The sequence below is a fragment of the Sapajus apella genome, unplaced genomic scaffold (assembly GCF_009761245.1).
Source record: "Sapajus apella isolate SASKATOON/1434 unplaced genomic scaffold, GSC_monkey_1.0 scaffold2, whole genome shotgun sequence".
NCBI classification, from domain to species: domain Eukaryota; kingdom Metazoa; phylum Chordata; class Mammalia; order Primates; family Cebidae; genus Sapajus; species Sapajus apella.
The window spans coordinates 4,052,574-4,072,367 of record NW_022436942.1 but is presented as its reverse complement, the minus strand read 5'-3'; the positions used below and the strand labels follow the sequence as shown (position 1 = coordinate 4,072,367).

Genomic DNA, 19,794 nt, shown 5'->3' with positions numbered 1-19,794 from the left:
ACACCCAAAAGAATTGAAAACAGGCACTCAGATACTTGTACACAAATATTCATAGCACTATGAACATTCAAAATGTTTCACTGGGGGTACTCCCAATGTCAGCAGTTATAGGACTTTTATCTTAGTATGTTAGAATCACCACAGAAAAATCTTCCAACTGCCTGCCTTGAGGGTGTAACTCCGGCTGCCAGTGTTTGGAAGCTGGAAGGAGGAGGAATAAGGCTGGATCTTAACATTCAATATGAATATAGATTTTTGCTTAAATCTGTTGTTTTCAGCATGATAGATCCATCATCAACTGTTGTTTCCCAATCTGTGGAACCTCAAGTTAACTCTCTCTAGATAGCCAACTGCATATAGTCTTTCACCAAAATAGTGGAGGGAAAATTGCTCTGCTGGCCAGAGTACGGAGAGGATCTCTGGATCTAATTTTTTTTTTTTTTTTTTTTAACATAGACTTTCAACCATTTCTTTTGTTCACATACCCACCTTCAACCTTACTGAGGTGCAACCTAGGAAGCGTCTAGGCTTTTCTTACTGCCTTTTTTAGGGTTCAGCTTTTCTACCTCATAGTCATTTGCCACTAGTCCTTCTATCCAGCTTTCAAAGTCTTGTTGTCATATTTTCTTCTGTTTGCCCTTGTAGATGCATGTCTTTGTTTTATTAAACCATTTATTGCCATTGTAGTGGGATTTAGGAATGGAATGAAGGTAAGTGTGTTTAATTACCATCTTTTAGTTGAGAATTGAGAATAGTATTTTCAATATAAATGTGCTCATTTTTCTTTTGCTAGGAAAGCCGGGTTAGTAAAGCAGTTGAAGTGATGATTCAGCATGTAGAAAACTTGAAGAGGATGTATGCCAAAGAGCATGCTGAATTAGAGGAACTGAAACAAGTCCTTCTGCAGAATGAACGGTCTTTCAATCCTCTTGAAGATGAAGGTAATAAAAGTTTAATAGTATTAGTTATGTTTTTTTACATTCTCCTCTTTCTTGTTCTCTGTCTTATTATGACTAGTACAATAAGACTCTTGGGTTAAGGTTATATTAGAAATATAATTAATTCCTGTTATTTATATAGCCAAAAGTGAAGTGTCAGAAAACAGGTTGGGAGACATGAAGAATTCTTTGGTAATGACACCAAAATTTATTAATTTAGATTACTGAGATGACAGAATATGTTTAATACAACTCATGAAGTTGATCTTAGTGTTCCCCTATTGAGGATACATTAGAATTTCTATACATTAGAAATAACTAATAATACATTAGTTATTTCTCCCATTTAAGGAGAAGTCACTTAAATGGGAGCTCTCATCAGCAATAGTTGATTCCTCAAGGAAGGAATGGCCCTGGCTCAGTAAGCTAATTGATAAACTGGAAAACAGAAAAACATATGAGGCTATGGGGAATAACACTGTTTCTTAAAAAAATTGTACAATAGTTTTATTTAAAATAAATATGAACTTCTCTGAGAATTCTTATTTCAAGAATCTGTTCTCTGTTCTAGAACAGTAACCATATTTGATATTCTCCTGAACAGTACTTTAGATTCCTTTCTCCAGCAGACACTCATGTAGTGCCTACCCTGTGCTAGCTAGGCACTGTGGACACCACAGAGAGACGGAGGACTGTATTCCATTGGTTAAGATGGTAATTGTTACGAAGCATGAAATGAATGATTAACAGATACTTACATTGCTCAGTAGTCTCTAAAGTCTTAATAAATCTTTTCTGAATTTTGCTTTACCTTTAAAGAATTAAGACATTGCTTAAACATAAATTGCATGTGCAATAGCTAAAATGTGTAAATGTGTTTTTCCTTTCAGATGACTGCCAAATTAAAAAACGTTCAGCTTCTCTAAACTCCAAGGTAATTACTAATTCACTTAACAAATGTCTATCAAATACTTACAAGATGGTTTTAAAATGTTATTTGAAGCTCTGGCCTTTATATGTAAATAACAAAATAGTGATTTAAATTCATATAGATATATTTGTTTAAGTATGCTTTTATGCTTTCTGCTATATTTGTGTATTAATTAAGTGTGCCTGGCAGTATGAAGAAAGTCAGTATAATAATGGTTTCTCTCTGTTGTATAAAACTAAAGTTGGAAACAGGTAACCCAACAATGGCACAGCAGCAACCCTGAAGGACCAGCCTCCTTTCTTGCTGCCTCACTTCCGTCAGCCCTTGGCTTCTGTCTCGGGGTCTAAGATGTCTACTTCAGATCCAGGCACCACGCCCTCATCATTACATCATCTCATTCTAAGAAAAAGGGAGAAGCAACAAGTGTTCCATCTCCCTGTAAAGACATTCCCTAGAAGTCCAAAATAACATTTCTCTTTCCATTCTTGGTTGCATATGAGTCTGGAAAGTACAGTTTCTTTTTAGGAGGCTGTATGCCTAGCTAAAAATCAGGAGGCTTATTATTAACTAGGAAGGAAGAATGTGACACTGAAGGTCAGCTGGCAGTTTTTGCCACTGTGTAAAAATCAGGATTACATAGATATATAGAATTTTTGAATAAGTGACTTTAAAATCATTCCATACAAATCCCTCTTTTTCACAGATAAGGGAAGAGAAATAAAGCAGTTAAGTGATCAGTTATGATCACGTATTGGTAGGAGCATGACTAGAAACCAAGTTTCTTGGGCCACAATTTCATACTCTTGATGCTCAACTAATCTATGAAATTAAAGTAGGGATGATGTGGCTTAAGAAAAAGATTCACATGCAACCTCCTTAGTTTATTTATTACATTTTTAAAAATTTTGTATTATGATGTACTTAAAGAACCACACAATATTATATAACGTTTTTCTGTAAAAATCTCAAGAAACTCATTCATTCATTAAAACATGGCAATCCTTAAATGTGTTAAATGGAAAAAAATGAAACAATGAACAAAAAAGCTATACATGTAGGTACATATTTATCTCCTCTTGAGTTGGGAGAAATCTTTCTAAGCATAGAAGCAATGGTAGCAAAAGAGACAAATAGATTCGGCTGGATTAACAATAAAAAGTTTTCTGCCAGAAATATGAAGATTCAATATAGGCCAAATACAACATAAACAATAATTAATATAGAACAAAGATGGTAAACATAAATGGGTGGTTCCCAGAGAAGATATATACATGATTATTTAACATAAAAAAGCAATGTTCAATAGTAGAAGTCAAATAATTGCAAACCCAAACAAGGAATCTTATATTTGTTTTATTGGCATAAATTATAATAATCCAACATTGAATTAGGTGGAATATAAATTGGTAAAATATTTCTGGAAAACAATTTGTCCACAAGAGGGTCCTTTTAAGTTATGTCTACTGTTTAACTTAGCAGTGGTCAAGTACATGGATGTGCATGTACAAGGATATTCACTGGTATTGCATACAATGATGAATTATTGAGAGTTATCTAAATGTACGTTTTTCTCCTTCTGCTAGCCATCTTCTCTTCGAAGAGTGACTATTGCCTCTTTACCCAGAAATATTGGAACTGCAGGAATGGTAAGATAATTCCTAAGTATTCTTAGTCAAGGGGAAATTCATTTTCATATGAAAATATGAAATATAAAAGTGTATTATAAAATAGAAAATATAAACGTGTATTTTATCATTTCTTTTAACACTTGAACTTCTAAAGGTGGCTGGGATGGAAAATAATGACCGATTCAGTAGGAGGTCAAGCAGTTGGTAAGTGTAATTTTATGGTTCCTCTTTGGAAACCTTACTATTTTAAACTTGGGCCAAACTAAATGAGTGCTCGAATTAAGTGATATAGTAACATTTGATTTGTACAAAGTGTAAACAGAATAATTAGACAAATTGGTATATAATTATGAAGTTTTTATTATGATCTGTGAATGTGCCAAGAAAAAAAAATAGGACATATAATTTTGTATTTATTTAAGCAGTAGGAAATAAAACTGATAATGGCTACAGATGTATTTGATTTGACAAGTGGCTATAATCGTCTTTATTTAGGCGTATTTTGGGGTCAAAGCAGAGTGAACACCGTCCCTCATTACCTCGATTTATTAGCACCTATTCCTGGGCAGATGCTGAAGAAGAAAAATGTGAACTAAAGTAGGTGAAGCTCAGTGTGTTTATTAACCTGACATAAACTGGGGCATAAACAATGGGAATAACTTTTACTCCATGGAGATAAAATAATGCTGTATCATTAAAAAGATAATTCACTGTAAAAAATTTTTATAAACTGTAAAGCACAATAATACATTCACTCTCGTAGCTCTTAGAATGGCAAAGTTTGAGGACTTACGTTAGAAAAGACCCTGGAATTTGCCATATTTGTGAAGGTAATTTTTTTCCTGTCCAGGTGTCTGTCCATAATGGGGAAAGGTCAATAAAGAGCAACAGAAGTAAAATGTCCATCTATTTATATATTTTTAAAGACATGAGATATATAATGCATGTATTATATAACATACAGGCAGATATATAACATGTATGTGCATCTATCTTCCATTTATGTAAATGAAGAGTAGAGGAAACATGAAATTCTGTATTGCTATCTCTGTATATAGTAAATGAAACAAATCTATAGAGTAAAGTAGAGGGCAAGAAGGAGGATATGCAGAAATGCTACCTCTGAGTCCTTGGGTGACATTGGAAAAACTGCCTAAGCTTACTTGGTCTCAGTTTTACATCTGTTAAAATGACAGATCTTATGGAAATGATTTTATGTTTATTTTATGTATTTTCATGAGTGCTTACCATGTGATGGACACTCTGCTCACTTCTAAGGAATATAAAGATAAGTTGAGCACAACATGGTGCAACCCCTCAGAGTTTTTAAGTTCTGGGAGCCTATTGCATGTGTTACAAAGTCTTTTCAGATTTAGAATTAACATAATGAATCTTTTTGAGCTGGTTGGAAAAAAAAAAGTCAGTTCAAGAGTCTCTTTCAAAAGATAATCTAGTTTTTGCTTTGTGTTAGTATGATATGATTTCTACTAAGGAAGTCTTTGTAAACAAAAGACTGAAACCTTGAGAATCTTACAGAAATGCAATTTATTCTGGCTTTTGGACCTTGTTTTCTTTAAAAACTAAAGTCTATCATATGTATTTCCTACAGATGTTTGAATGAAAATAAATCTTTGAGACACATTTCTCTTTGACAATTCTCAGGGTATTAAGAGCTTGAGATTTCAAAATTCAAATCCAACTAGGAACTCATCAGCAAATATAGTGGAACAATTATGTTTTGTTTAGGTGTAAGAACACCTCTTTACATAATATAATTTGATTTCAAATACAGTCAATCCACTTGCTATTTCCCAGTTCACTGAATATTAATTTAACTAACTTTTCATTGAGAATATTTTCAAAAATGCTTTTTAAATTAAGATTTTCAGAGAAAACAAATGAACTCTGATGATAGTCCAAGTGAGCACTGATTAGAAATCATACAGAGAAAGGAATAAAATAATGAGAAAAGATTTAAATAAAAATTTAAAAGAAATATGGTGTCCACATTTGTTATACACACAAACACATAGGTATATATACACATCCATATATGAAATATATATACCTATTTATATATAATATATACACATATACATACATATTTACTATATACTGTATATACATCCAGAATATATACACACATTTTTATATTATAAACTTTGTAAATATATAAGTATATATATATAAATATGTGTATATATAGCATATATTTATATATACTGCACTCCAGCTTAGGCAACAGAGTCAGACTCTGTCTCTTAAAAAGGTGTGTGTGTGTATATATACATATATACACACGCACACACACATTTATATATGTACACATATAAAATGTATTACATTTACATATTATATAAAATATATGTATACACATTACATGTGTATACACATTTATATAATATATATTATATAAATATGAATAATATATAAACATGGGTGTGTAGAATAGATACACATACATATAGTTTTCTTTGAGACAGATTCTGACTCTGTTGCCTAGGCTGGAGTGCAGTGGTGCAACCATAGGTCACTGCAGCCTCCAACTCCAGGGCTCCAGCAATCCCTGGAGTCCTGAGAACCTTGGGGAGGAATCCCCCTCCTTGGCCTCTCAAAGTGCTGAGATTAAAATGTTTAATAAAGTATGGTTAAACATGCACACCATATCTATATGCAGAGAAAGAAATCATAGTAATAACATTGGTTAATGATGAGCGGTGAGACTAACTTCTGTATGTTCTTTTTAAATTTCCCCTTTTTTATATATATTTGGCTAAACTTTCTACACAAACATTATTTTTCTAAATATAGGAAGCTATTTTTAAATTAAATTTCTATAAATGTTTTAATTATAAATTTGGTGATTTGACTTCTAGAGTTAGATATTTATTGAGTTTCCCCAAAACAGAACAAATATTTGTAAGCCTCTTGAGTTACAGTAAGATTACCAGTATTTCATGAATAATTATAGCATGTCCTTAGTTTCAAATATTAAAAACAATATTTACTTACAGAACTAAAGATGACTCAGAGCCACCTGGAGAAGAAATAGTAGAAAGGACAAGGAAGCCAAGTCTTTCTGAAAAGAAAAATCATCCATCAAGGCGGGATGTCTCTTCAGTGTAAGTTATCTACTTGAAAATTCTACCATTTTAGTAGAATGGGAAAGGATGAGGCAGGGCTGACAGTATTAATCTTAACCAAATTACTAAAAGAGATGCCAAATTGCTACATTTAATATGAATAACACATTTAGTATGTCTAGTTTTCCTTGAATCTATGTTACAAAGGTGGCAGGAGAGTTTATAGGAACTTGACTCCAAAACCAGACAGCCTAGGTTCGAATTCCAGCCCTCTAACGAGCCGTGTAACCTGGGCAAGTTCATCTATTTTTGTGTAACAATTTCTATATAAAGATGCTAACAGTACCCATGTCATTGTGTTGGTGTTATGATTAGATGAATTAGCAAATGTAAAATCTTAGTAGTATCTAGCACAGGGTTAACTATTTTTCAAAGACTTAAATGGTGTAATACGTATTATTGGTGGATGTTTTTAAAACAAATGGAGTTTAAATTTTAGTCCTCCTTTACCTGTGGTTTCACTTTTGCAATCCAAAAATAGGTGAATATAGTAAAATATTTTGAGAGACAGATGACATTCACATAACTTTTACTGTAACATACTGTTATAAATTATTCTATGTTATTGTTCATCTTTACTGTGCCTAATTCATAAAATCAATTTTATTATAGGCATGTATCCGTAGGAAAAAACAGTATATATAGGGTTTAGTACTATTTTCAGCTTCAGGCATCCACTGGAGGTCGTGGTGCATACCCACAAGAATAAAGGAGGAATATTATATACATACACAAGTACATACACATACACTCCCCTCTACCCAGCAAATAACATTTTTGTTTCCACTGTAGGAATATGTTGCCTTACCTTGCTCAAAGAATGAGATACTTGTATGTACTTGCTGGAAGATAATGCCTATAACACATAATTTTCAGATTCTCATCATAGCACATCATTTCTCTAATCCTAATAACTACAAAGAGTGGAAGGCAGATTGTTTCCAAAACCAAAATGATAAATCATAATATGTAGATTGAAAGGCAGATCACTTGACTGGTGTTGTTAGCAAAAGGAATGTTTCTAATGACAAATTACTGATTACCAAATTCTGTTTGTTTTCCTTATAGTTATGATACGATAGCTTCCTGGGCAACACATCTCAAGTCCTCCATCAGAAAGGCTAATAAGGCCGTCTGGCTTTCTCTTGCATTCATTGTACTGTTTGCAGCTTTGATGAGCTTCCTCACAGGCCGATTCTTCCAGAAGTCTGTGGATGCCGCTCCCACACAGGAAGAGGACTCATGGACGTCCCTAGAACATATCTTGTGGCCATTTACCAGACTCCGACACAATGGGCCACCACCAGTGTAACAGCAGGACATCCTAATAAATGGATCTTGATTTTGAAGTTTCAGTATCTGAACTTTGTAAATTAGTAACTTTTAGCTGGAAAAGTAAAGCATGAAACCAGAGGTTCTCAGAATGACTGTAAGAAAGCTTACATTTCCTCTTTTTGCCTTTATCTCCCCAACTAAAATACAACGGGGAAGAAGTCTATGATCTTTGAATGAGCTTTTTAAGGAAGAAATATTATATATTGTTTGTTAAATTTTACTGAAATAAAGAATCATTTAAATCTTCATAGAGTGAAAGTTAAAATTCTCATCAGGCCAAGTATTCAAAAGAAAAAAAATACTTTGTTTAAAATAAAATGAATAGAAAATGCTGATTAGAAAATTTTAATAGTCTATTTGAAATGGATTAACTCACTCATTACATTCTGTTGCAGAACTACCTGAGTGTCTTTCACCATGCTTCGTTCTTCATACTGAACACAGTTCGTAAGCGGCGGTTAGGAATAGCTGAGCAATCTGGTAGAGAGCAGCATGTGGCACACAGAGTTGACAAACTGACAGTTGGAACTCCTGACTTTCTCCATTGCTTCCTTAGAAGCACAATCCTTCAGCATGTGATATAAAGTAGAATGAAACTCAGTTTCTTCTTTAAGTGCTTCAGAAAATGCCTCACTGTCTTCCGTGATCTTAAGTCTTTGTGCCCTGTCACCACTAAACATTAAAATGGCCCAATTAGGAGTCTCAGTACATTCTTCAGTAAGGTGTTCCCTCACCTAAAAAAAATAAAGGAAATTCAAGCAACTTGTTAATAATTCCTCTTCTATTCAACATTTTGGAAGTAGATTATTAATTGAAGGGTTCAATTTATCCCCCAAATTGCAAAGGTTAAAAGAAACAATGTAAGTACAGTATTCCATTATTGGGTATTGAAAAACCATGACACTATATTTTGGTGATTATGGAGCTTATCCACCTGTATTAATTCATGCAACAAATATTTAGTGCCTGTCATGTGTGAGGTACTGTTCTAAGTTCTGGTGATGTAACAGGGAAAGAAAACACAGAAAAAATATAGACGTACAGCATATATAAATAACAACCGCAACAAAAAAGCCCTGCCCTCAAGGAGTTTTGAGTGGGGGAAACACAACAAACAAGAAAAACAAATATGGTTGGTTGTTTAGGCCAAAGCATTCATCAGTCAGCTTTTGGAATTTGATAAGATATACTTACTACTATCTGATAAGGCATCAGAAAGTTAAGTTGGAGGACTAACCTTCTCAGAGGAGAGGGCTTACAAGTCACAGACATATTCATGTTAAAAGCTTCTTTTTGTTTTTTTTTTTTTTTTTTTTTTTTAAGAGATGGGGGCCTCACTCTGTTGTGCAGGCTCGGGTACAGTTGGTGTGATCATAGCTCACTTCAGCCTCAAACTCCCGGGTTCAAGCGATCCTTCCACCTCAGTTTCCCAAGTGGCTGGATTACAGGTGTGAGCCACTGCACCCAGCAAGGCTTCCATTTGTTCTGGAGTCAATTTGCAGAGATACAAAGACTCTGGCCTGGTTTGAAGTCCATTATTGATACCATAATGGGCAACAAAGGCATAAACTTTATATAGTTTGGATTTATATTTTTGACCAAAAAAAATCTTGAAATTTTAAAACGCCATATTGAATGTTAATTTTTTTTTTTAACCTTTCTAAGAGGGGAAGCCATAGTCTACATTCATTTAGTCTTTGAGTACTTTATCTTCTTTTGGAGGACAAAGTAGTTTTATGGGTTTTTACATATTATACCTTAAATACAACTTTTGTAGAATTACATAGTAGGTTCCACTTGCTCCAACCAAATGCAAAAGCAGAACTTAGTAGGGCCATCTGTCGATAAGCTTTCACTTCTACCAAAGGAACCTGTCAATATATAAACAAATAGAATTGATCTTTGAGCCTTCCAAGTCTACCTCCATCTTTGGCCTCCTTTGATCTATTCTCAACACAGAAGGATCCACTTACAATTTTAAGTCAGAGTGCATGACTCCTCTCAGCACTGGGCAATAGCTTCCCCTTTCTCTGAGAATAGAATCCAAAGTTAACGACTTGCAAGGCCCTCTGGCATCCCTACTCCTGACTGCTGATCTCTTTTTCTTCTCCCTTTGTTCTCTCAGTTCCAGCCCCATGGCTTCCTTGCTGTTCCTCCAAACCTCTAGCACACCAGGCCACTCCCGTGGGGCTCTTGCTCCAGTTGTTTACCTGGAAGCTGCTTCCCCAGATATGCATGTGGCTAAAGTCCCCACCTGTGAGTTTCGCTCAAGTGTTCTCTCTCACAGAGCTGCCCTCCCTGACACCTATTTAACATGGGTGTCATACGGCCTCAACCCCATTATTCCTGATCTACCTTTTCTTTTCTCCATAGCCTTTTCACCTTAACATACTAATCATTTATTTTTTAATTTTTTTTCCTTCGACTCTGAAGGAAAACAAAGGTAAGGACCTTTGTTTCATTCATTGATGTATTCTAATCATCTAAAATAGTGCCTAGCATGTAGGTGTTCAGAAAAAAATATTTCCTTGCATAGAATATTCTGAAAGCATGAGAGAACACTATATTCAACATTGTAGAGTAACAGGCAATTTGAGTTACTAAAACCAAGGGTTTTTTCCTATGCGTATATATATATATACACTTATTTCTAAATGTTATACAAATACCTACTTATATTGTCATCTTTTGATACATTCATTAATCTTCTTGAATATAGAACTCTTCTGCCTACACATATACTTTTCATGATTAGAAGTTACTTTGTGTCTTTGTATATCACAAATGTTTACTAACCATCTACTATATTCTAGGACTATGCTAGATGCTAGAAGGATGAAAGTTGATTAAGAAATGAGCCCCATCCTCAAGAAGCTCACAGTTTAACTTGGAAGGATCCTGCTGGAGTAAAGCCTTATGAGGAACATGAAGTTCCAGTACATAGACATGGAGGCTCTGCCAAAAAACTAAAGGAAGTGGGCTTTGTACATTAGTGGACCTTGTATTTTTAATTTTGCCTAACTTACCATGTTTGGGAAAGTGCAGAGTTATTTACTCTTTTAAGAAATCTTACATAATATCCAGTAATGGAAAAAAAGTATACAGAATGAGAATTGCTTAAACTACCTTTGCATTAAACTGATCACCTGTGGATATGTTCCATTTGTCAATATGAAGATCATACTACAGCCTTATTTGCTTAGGGAAAATTATTAAACTTAAGAGAACCCTGGATTTCTGGTCTTTTCATCTATTTCTAAGTATAATACTGTATAAGTGAATATATAAAACAGTTATATAATATTATATAACATTTAATACTTGCTAACATTTTAAATGTCTGCCGCATTAAATTTGGAAAGGTTCATTCTTACCTTATTGTTTATAATAACATAAAAATGAGAGTATCTAGTAGGAAAGATATTCAGTCCAGCTTCTTTCAAAGCAATAATGAAAGGAATAGGAGTCATCCATTTCCCTTCCAAAATAGAGACGTGTTTCTTGTCTCTTAGTTTGATTGAAGATAACATGCAGAGGTTTTCCTAGTTTAAGAAAAAAGCCTTTATGTAAATTTTAAAAATCATTAATTTAGTCTTATTCTAGGTGCAGCCTTTAGATGCTTTATACATTTTTAAAAATCATCTATCACCCTGTATTAGAAGGAATGCAGGGCATTCTTAGGCCTCATCTGAATGCTCTGACACAAAGTCCCCATGTTACCTTAAGCAGTTTACTCTTTTTGGGCTTCATCAGAACAATCAAGGAAATGGACCAAAGTATCTCTCAAGTTTCCTATTTTATCAGTTATAAGAATATGCGTATGTTCACAATGAATTAAAATAGTTATTAGATAACAATTATGATTGAACTTTTAGGGATCATTCTTTTCACACCTGTAAAAGTTAACACAATGAGGCAGTTTTAAAGTCTGGCAAAGTGACAGTTTGAAGGTATACAGAATTCACATCTCATTTTATGTTACTATATTTCATTTAATCCAATATATCTAAAATATTTCAATATGTAATCAGTATAGAAATTACTAACGAGTTTACATTCTTCATACCAAGTACTCAAAATCTGTGTTTATTTTACAGCTAGAGCATGTACTAATTTGGATAGTCACATGCAGTAGCTACACATGGCTGGTAGCTGCCTAATGCCACCGCATTAGACAGCACAGATCCACTAACCTGAAAACGCACACTGAGCAGTCTTGGGTGTTTCAATTGTCATATTCATAAGTGAACACTGTGAAGGTGCTTATATTTTTCCATGAGTCTAGAGGAAGATTCTTTGCACCGGGGTCGTCAGGGTTGCTGGAATGGTGCAGGGAAGCCTGAAAGGAGGCTCCAGCAATACAATCCCCTTACACAATCTCAGAAAGGTTACTTAACTTCCTAACCTCTATGGGCCTTAGTTTTTCTCTATATAAAATGGGAGGATAGACCAGAAGCATTTTAAGGGCACTCGCAGCGCTGATGATTCTGAACTCCCATCTCATCTAGTTTTAAAAGGAAAGTTTAATAATATTCTAGGCTTTCTGTATTCATGAGGAATCCCGACCTATCTCTCTAAAAACAACTTAAGATATATTTTACATACCATAAAATTCACCTATTTCAAGTGTATAATTCAAAGATTTTTAATAACTTTACAGAGTGTTACATCTCTCACCATAAATTCCTTTCATCCTCCCCAATAAGATCCCTTATCTCATTTATAGTTAATCCCCATCTACCCCCAGCCCCAGGTAACCACTAATCTACTTTTGTCTCCATAAATGTCAGCCTATGTAAATTCTTTTTTTTTTTTTTTGAGACAGAGTTTTACTCTGTTGCCCAGGCTGGAGTACAGTGGTGCAATCTCAGCTCACTGTAACCTCTGTCTCCAGGATTCAAGTGATTCTCCTGCCTCAGCCTCCTGAGTAGCTGGGATTACCAGCATGTGCCACCACGCCCAGCTACTTTTTGTATTTTTAGTAGATGCGGGGTTTCACCATGTTGGCCAGGCTGGTCTCAAACTCCTAACCTCAGGTGATCCACCCGCCTTGGCCTCCCAAAGTGCTGGGATTCCAGGTGTGAGACACCACGCCCGGCCCAGGCTATGTAATTTCTGACTGATGAGCAATGGAGGATTATTCGGAGAGAAACCAACCTCAAAAGAGATTTCAAATGGCTGGATGATAAAAATCAGGTAGCCCCTTTAGGATGGATCAAAAACTCTAAAATTCGGCTGGGTACAGTGGCTCACACCTGTAATCCCAGCACTTTGGGAGGCCAAGGCGGGCAGATCATGAGGTCAAGAGATTGAGACCATCCTGGCCAACATAGTGAAACCCTGTCTCTACTAAAAATACAAAAATTAGCTGGGTGTGCTGGCGCAGGCCTGTAGTCCCAGCTACTTGGGAGGCTGAGGCAGGAGAATTGCTTGAACCCAGGAGGTGGAGGTTACGGTGAGCTGAGATCGCGCCACTGCACTCCAGCCTGGCACCTGGCAATGGAGTGAGACCCTGTCTCGAAAAAAAAAAAACCCCTAAAATTCATACTGCAACCAGACTCGTCGGTTCATCAATTGATCTATCCTTTGTAACTTTAGGGTACAAGTTTGAGTTTGAGCTTTGCTACTTACATGTTATTGCCTATTTAATTATTAAATATTTCATTTGGAAATATAGCTCAAGGTACATTTTCAATGTCATTATAAGACATTTATATTTCAGTATATAAATCAGCAGCCATTGATTGCTTTGACAAACTAGTATATCCATCAAAATGGTTTACCTCTGATATGACAGTACATAACAGCTGTAATAGTTACTCACCTTAATTTGTATTTGAATCTCCGTAAATACTGTAGTCACAGTTAAAAGCACTTTATTTACATCAAGTGGTCTTAGTTCCCATGACTGGTACGGCATGTTAATATGAGCATCTTGAATCAAGGTAAGAGGGCCAAAGGTTTCCAGGCTGAATGTTACAAGTCTTTCTTTTGGTTTGTAGAATACATTGCTGATGCCATCAGTTCTCCAATGTTTACCTTTATAATTAATGAAGAAAGTGATACTAGTTTCATTTTTTTCCTGTAAAAAAGATGAATCATCAAAAAAATTGCTTTATGTGTAAATTGATCTTTCATGTTTAGAATAGGATCTCAAAAGAAGGCCAACTTTGCTGAGAGATTTCCCTTGCCTACAGGATCAAGTCCCACCTCCGCAGCATGGTAAGACCTTCAGAATGAAGCTCTGACTCACTTTATTGGCTCCATTCCTTGCCACTTCTCAAGAAAAAAAGTTTTTCTGTTTTCAACCTAACTTTTTTCTTTCTCTAACAACACTGCATGTATACCTCTGGGCCTCGGCTATACAGTTCTTTACTCCTACAGTACTCTTCCCTAATCTTTCAGATACATTCTCTTCACCTTTTTTTTTTTTTTTTTTTTTTTGAGACAAAGTCTTGCTCTGTCACCCAGGCTAGAGTGCAATGGCACAATCTCAGCTCACTGAAACCTCCACCTCCAGGTTCAAGCAATTCTGCCTGAGCCTCCTAAGTAGCTGGGATTACAAGTGCCAGCTACTGCGCCCAGCTAATTTTTGTATTTTTAGTAGAGAGAGGGTTTCATCACCTTGGCCAGGCTAGTCTTGAACTCCTGACCTCGTGATCCAACTGACTCGGATTCCCAAAGTGCTGGGATTACAGGCATGAGCCACCACACCTGGCCTCATCTTTGCTTTAAAATGACTTCAAAAGTCATGTGTTTTATGTATATAATTCAATTATCTTTAGTAAATTTACCCAGTTGTGCAGCCATCACCACAATCCAGTTTTAGAACATTTTTATCCCCACATTAAGATCCTAATGTTCATTTACAGTTAATTCCATTCCCACCTCCAGCCCCAGGCAATGATTAATGTACTTCCTGTCTTTAAAGATGTGCCTTTTTCAGACTTTTCACACAGATCCAATAATCTTATATGTGGTCTTTTGTGCCTCTTACAACTTAATAATAAAACACAACCTAATTTAAAAGTGGGTAAATGATTTGAATAAACATTTCCCCAAAGAAGAAAGGCTAATAAGTACTTAAAAAGATGGTCAATATTATTAGCAATTAGAAAAATAAGTTAAAACCACAGTGGGATATTACTTCATAACCACTAGAATGGCTAGAATCAAAAAGATAAATAACAAATGTTGTGAACAAACAAGAAACCTCATATACTGCTGGCAGACATGTAAAACGGTACAACTACTTTTAAAGACAATTTGGCAGTTTCTTTGAAAGTTAAATATAAACTCAGCACTCAACCCAGCAATTCTACTTCCAGGTGCATACCTAACATAACTGAAAATATGTCCACACAGAGACTTGCATGCAAATGTTCTCTTCGACTTTGAGAGCCTTGTTCAATATTCCATCCCATAAGATGCCTTCCTTTATGCTAAAGATTGAGCCATCCCTGTCAGGCTCTAGAGAGCCCTTTACATCTATGCTAGTACCCCACTACGATGTATTACAATATGGTGTTTTCCTGTCTGCCTCTCCTACAATTTTGAAACTCCTGGAGCAAGAAAGTATGCCTCATTTACCTCTGTATTCCTTCTTTTGGGGGGTGGTGTGGGGGTCATCTTTATAGGACAAATAAATGAACCATTTTCTTCCCAGACCCACTCTCCCTTTCTACTTAGCTCTCTTTCCTGTTCTCAACTGGAGGGTTCTGTGGACTAGTTTTTACTCTTAAATTTCGTACAATAAATAAATTACATTCACAAACTTATTTTTAATTTCTTTTTGTCTCTACATTAACAAATCATTTTAATTTGTAAAGTAAAAAGTTATTAGCTACAAATAAATTCTCCAAATTTCTTGTATTTCTGGATAAAAAGTTTCCCATGGTTTAAAAATTACTAGAGTGGTAAATTACTGCTGTCTAATTGCTGAAGTTACAGAGTAAAATTTTGCATGCGTTTATTTCCCTGAATTGTGTGGAATAATTTACCTTGTCTGATTTTAATTTTGTGGGAATCTTTTTTTTTTTTTTTTTTTCAGATGGAGTTTCACTCTTGTTGCCCAGACTGGAGTGCAATGGCGCGATCTCAGCTCACTGCTAACTCCGCCTCCTGGGTTCAAGTGATTTTCTTGCCTCAGCCTCCGGAGTAGCTAGGATTACAGGCACGTGACACCACACCCAGCTAATTTACTTTTAGTAGAGACAAGGTTTCGCCAAGTTGGCCAGGCTGGTCTTGAACTCCTGACCTCAGGTGATCCGCCATCCTCAGCTCCCAAAGTGCTGGGATTACAGATGTGAGCTACCGCACCTGGTCATGTGAATGATTTTTAATGTGACAAATATTTAGGAATATTGCCATTAAAGTGACACCTCTGAAACAATATCAAAAGAGATATAATTTTTCATTTTGATGTATCTTATAGTTTAATATGTTAGAATTTACTGGGTTTTTAAACTTATTTTTTATTTTTAGAGACAGGGTCTCACTCTGTCACCCACACTGGAGTGCTGGAACAAGATCACAGCTCACTGCAACCTCAACCTCCTGGGCTCAAGCAATGCTCTCACCTCAGCCTCTGGGGTAGCTGGGACTGCAGGCACATGCCACCACGCCTGACTAATTTTTGTACTTTTTGTGGAGATGGGGTTTCTCCATGTTACCTAGGCTGGTCTTGAACTCCTGAGCTCAAGTAATCTACCCACCTCAGCCTCCCAAAGTGCTAGGATTACAGGCATGAGCCATTGTGACTGGCCTACCGTTTTTAATACATAGGCTATTTCTAGAATATAAATAATACATCTTGTAGGCCTGTCTATACAAACAAAAATGTAGAGCACCGGGGCATTCATTAAAAAATTTAAAATACCAAATATTTAAACTTCTTGGTATAAATTCCTAAATTCTCTGTTCCTAAATTTTCCATAACTAAATAAGTAGATTATGTAAGAGCTCTGTGCCTTAGTGATCTTATCTGTTTTCAGCTATCACCAAGCATATAAATCACTTCACCAGTAGATGGATATAAAACAACCTTAAAAGCAAAGGCATTACTCTTCTCATCTAGGATCCTTAAAACTGCATACATAACACACAAGACCAAGATCTTTCAAAATTCGGCAAGCCTACTCCAAAGGAGGTATTTGTTAATGATTAACAAATCATTAGCTTATATTGCTGTAGATACTTCTAATTTTATTAATATTTAATTTTTGAATAACCAGTAATGTCTCATAGCTTAAAAATAAAATGTTATAAAAAGGTATACAGTGGCTAGTTTTCCTCTTTCTCAGGTTTCCCATTTGCCCATTCCTCATCCTCAATACTTATGTGAAACTTATAAATGATTAACATTGAAATAATCAAATATTAATCATCCAAATCTGAACTATTCGGTTATTTCAAGAGTAGACTTTTTATCTACTTTTGATTTGCTAAACTATTTTGATATTTTCTCTTTTTTTTTCTCTTCTTTTTTTTTTTTTTTTTTTTGGAGACAGAGGGAGTCTCGCCCTGTTGTTGTAGTGCAGTGGCACAATCTCAGCTCACTGCAACCTTCACCTCCTGGATTCAAGCAATTCTCCTGCCTCAGCCTCCCAAGTAGCTGGGACAACAGGCATGTGCCACTACACCCCATTAATTTTTGTTTTTTGGTAGAGATGGGGTTTTGCCATGTTGGCCAGGCTGGTCTCGAACTCCTGACCTCAGGTGATCCACTTGCCTCGGCCCCCTGAAGTGCTGGGATCACAGGCATGAGCCACAGCGCCCAGCCTTATTTTGATATTTTCACTAATTTTTGCCTGTTTTGTTTTGTTTTGAGACAGAGTCTTGCTCTGTGGCCCAGAGTAGGGTGCAGTGGTGCCATCTTGGCGTACTGCAACCTCCGCCTCCTGGGATCAAACTATTGTCCTGCCTCAGCCTGCCGAGTAGCAGGGATTACAGGTGTGCACCACTGTACCCCGCTAGTTTTCTATTTTTAGTAGAGATGAACCTTCACCATATTGACCAGGCTACTCTCAAACTCCTGACCTCGGGTGATCCACCAGCCTCAGCCTCCCAAAATGCCAGGATTGCAGGCATGAGCCACCGTACCTGGCCTGGTCTTTTTTTTTTTTTTTTTTTTTAAGATAGAGTCTCACTCTGTCACCCAGGATGGAGTGCAGTGGTGCCATGTCAGTTCATGGCAACCTCCGCCTCCCAGGTTCAAGGAATTCTTATGCCTCAGACTCGCAAGCAGCTGCGGTTATAGGCAGGCACCACCACGCCCAGCTAATTTTTTTAATTTTTTAGTAGAGAGACGGGGTTTCACCATGTTGCCCAGGCTGATCTTGAACTCCTGAGCTCGGATGATCTACCCGCCTCAGTCTCCCAGAGTGCTGGGATTCACAGGCACGAGCGTGCCCAGACTTTCACTCATTTCTAATAAACACAATGATACAATCATAAAGTAATAGTTCATGGACAATGGCAGATACTTTAGGAATAGTTACAACACTCAGCAAATTTTAAACTCTAATCGCTATTCATTTCTATCAAAAACAAACAAAATGAGACCCTAGAATTGGCATAGAAATATGTAAGATAAGAAGCTCAGTTAATACACTACACTTTCTGTTTCAATTTAAGGGTCTTATTACCCATTTTTTGATTACATAATTATAAAAGCTGTACCTTCAGCATCCCACCTGGCAACCATAGGATCCTCAAAAAAGATTACATTCTCATGAACCTCAAGTGTGACCTCTATAGGTGGGAAAGCATTTTCTGTCTCCAAGTCTTCTGTAGTTTCTGGAGGATATGTGTATTTCTGTAAACCTTCTTTCCGTATCTTTTAAAAATGACCAAAACAACATCAAGTTAGTTGACTGGTAACAGTGAAAAATGTAAATAGCACTGAATAAGCTATATAGCTATTTTTAATAAGCACTGCAGTTTGATCCCATTTATATAGAGATTAACAAAATGTCACAACAAAATTTAAAAGATAAATGACTGAGGAAAAAAGTTACCAAATATGAATGTACATAATTTTCTATGGGCCAGATCGTGTGCTGGGGCTTCCTCATCATTTTATTCCTCCAAGCAATCCTAAATGCCTATATTTAACAGAGATGATAACTAAGACTTAGAAAAATCAAGTAACTTGAGAAAGATTGCAAAATGACTTCGAAAGGGCACCAGAACTCAAAAACTGGTCTATGGGACCCTAAATCACATGCTCTAATACCATGCTAAGGGTGTGTAGGTAAAGAAAGAAACATAGACAACCTACTGAGAAGTATGGAAACGAACAGATGAAAGTGAATTAAGCAGACAGCAGATTTTTCTGGGATAAGAAAGATTTGTGCATTATCCGAATGCAGCAGAGAAGGATCTACGGAAGAAAGGAAAACTTAAAAATATTAGAAAATAGAGGGAAAATTAGATAGGGCAAGATTCTAGAGGAAAAGTTACTGAAAAAGCCTTGAAAATGAGGAAAGCCTCTTTGTTGCAGGAGAGAAAAATGGCTGTGAAGGAGGATTCTTTAGGTTCAAGAGGAGAGTATGAAGTGATCTCAGGACATTGTGACAAAAGTCAAGAACAACAGATCTTTAGATGGATTCTTGAAAACCCCAGCTCAGGCTGGGAACTTCCAATGGATAAAGAGTATATTAAAATTTTACTGGAGTGGGAGGTGATTAGGGCAATAACGGGGGGGAAAGAGGTTGGAAAACACTTCTCAAATACAAGAATGAACCAAGGTCCTTAATGGATTTGATTGCGGATGACAAGTACCCAGCAATCTGTGTACATGTGGTGTTAGGGGAGAC

The 19,794-nt window shown here is 36.1% G+C and overlaps 2 protein-coding genes across 14 annotated transcripts in view; one reads left to right on the top strand and one right to left on the bottom strand.

Annotated features, from left to right (window-relative positions):
• The window catches only part of LRMP (lymphoid restricted membrane protein), a 56,707-nt gene extending 48,484 nt beyond the window's left edge, over nucleotides 1–8,223 (top strand). For 9 of the 10 annotated variants that reach the window (XM_032287170.1, XM_032287179.1, XM_032287156.1 and 6 more), the window contains 7 exons: nucleotides 794–941; nucleotides 1,829–1,872; nucleotides 3,453–3,515; nucleotides 3,652–3,701; nucleotides 3,993–4,094; nucleotides 6,512–6,619; nucleotides 7,709–8,223. In XM_032287170.1, the coding sequence (XP_032143061.1) occupies nucleotides 794–941; nucleotides 1,829–1,872; nucleotides 3,453–3,515; nucleotides 3,652–3,701; nucleotides 3,993–4,094; nucleotides 6,512–6,619; nucleotides 7,709–7,952 (759 nt within the window). In that variant the 3' untranslated portion in view covers nucleotides 7,953–8,223. The remainder of the gene's footprint in view (nucleotides 1–793; nucleotides 942–1,828; nucleotides 1,873–3,452; nucleotides 3,516–3,651; nucleotides 3,702–3,992; nucleotides 4,095–6,511; nucleotides 6,620–7,708) is intronic. The other variant, XM_032287212.1, reaches the window with a different exon arrangement.
• Nucleotides 8,224–8,304: 81 nt separating this feature from the next.
• CASC1 (cancer susceptibility 1) overlaps nucleotides 8,305–19,794 on the bottom strand; it is a 92,179-nt gene continuing 80,689 nt past the window's right edge. For 3 of the 4 annotated variants that reach the window (XM_032287123.1, XM_032287140.1, XM_032287145.1), the window contains 5 exons: nucleotides 18,656–18,812; nucleotides 13,800–14,014; nucleotides 11,350–11,517; nucleotides 9,733–9,846; nucleotides 8,305–8,709 (listed from right to left, as the gene is read on the bottom strand). In XM_032287123.1, the coding sequence (XP_032143014.1) occupies nucleotides 8,434–8,709; nucleotides 9,733–9,846; nucleotides 11,350–11,517; nucleotides 13,800–14,014; nucleotides 18,656–18,812 (930 nt within the window). In that variant the 3' untranslated portion in view covers nucleotides 8,305–8,433. The remainder of the gene's footprint in view (nucleotides 8,710–9,732; nucleotides 9,847–11,349; nucleotides 11,518–13,799; nucleotides 14,015–18,655; nucleotides 18,813–19,794) is intronic. The other variant, XM_032287133.1, reaches the window with a different exon arrangement.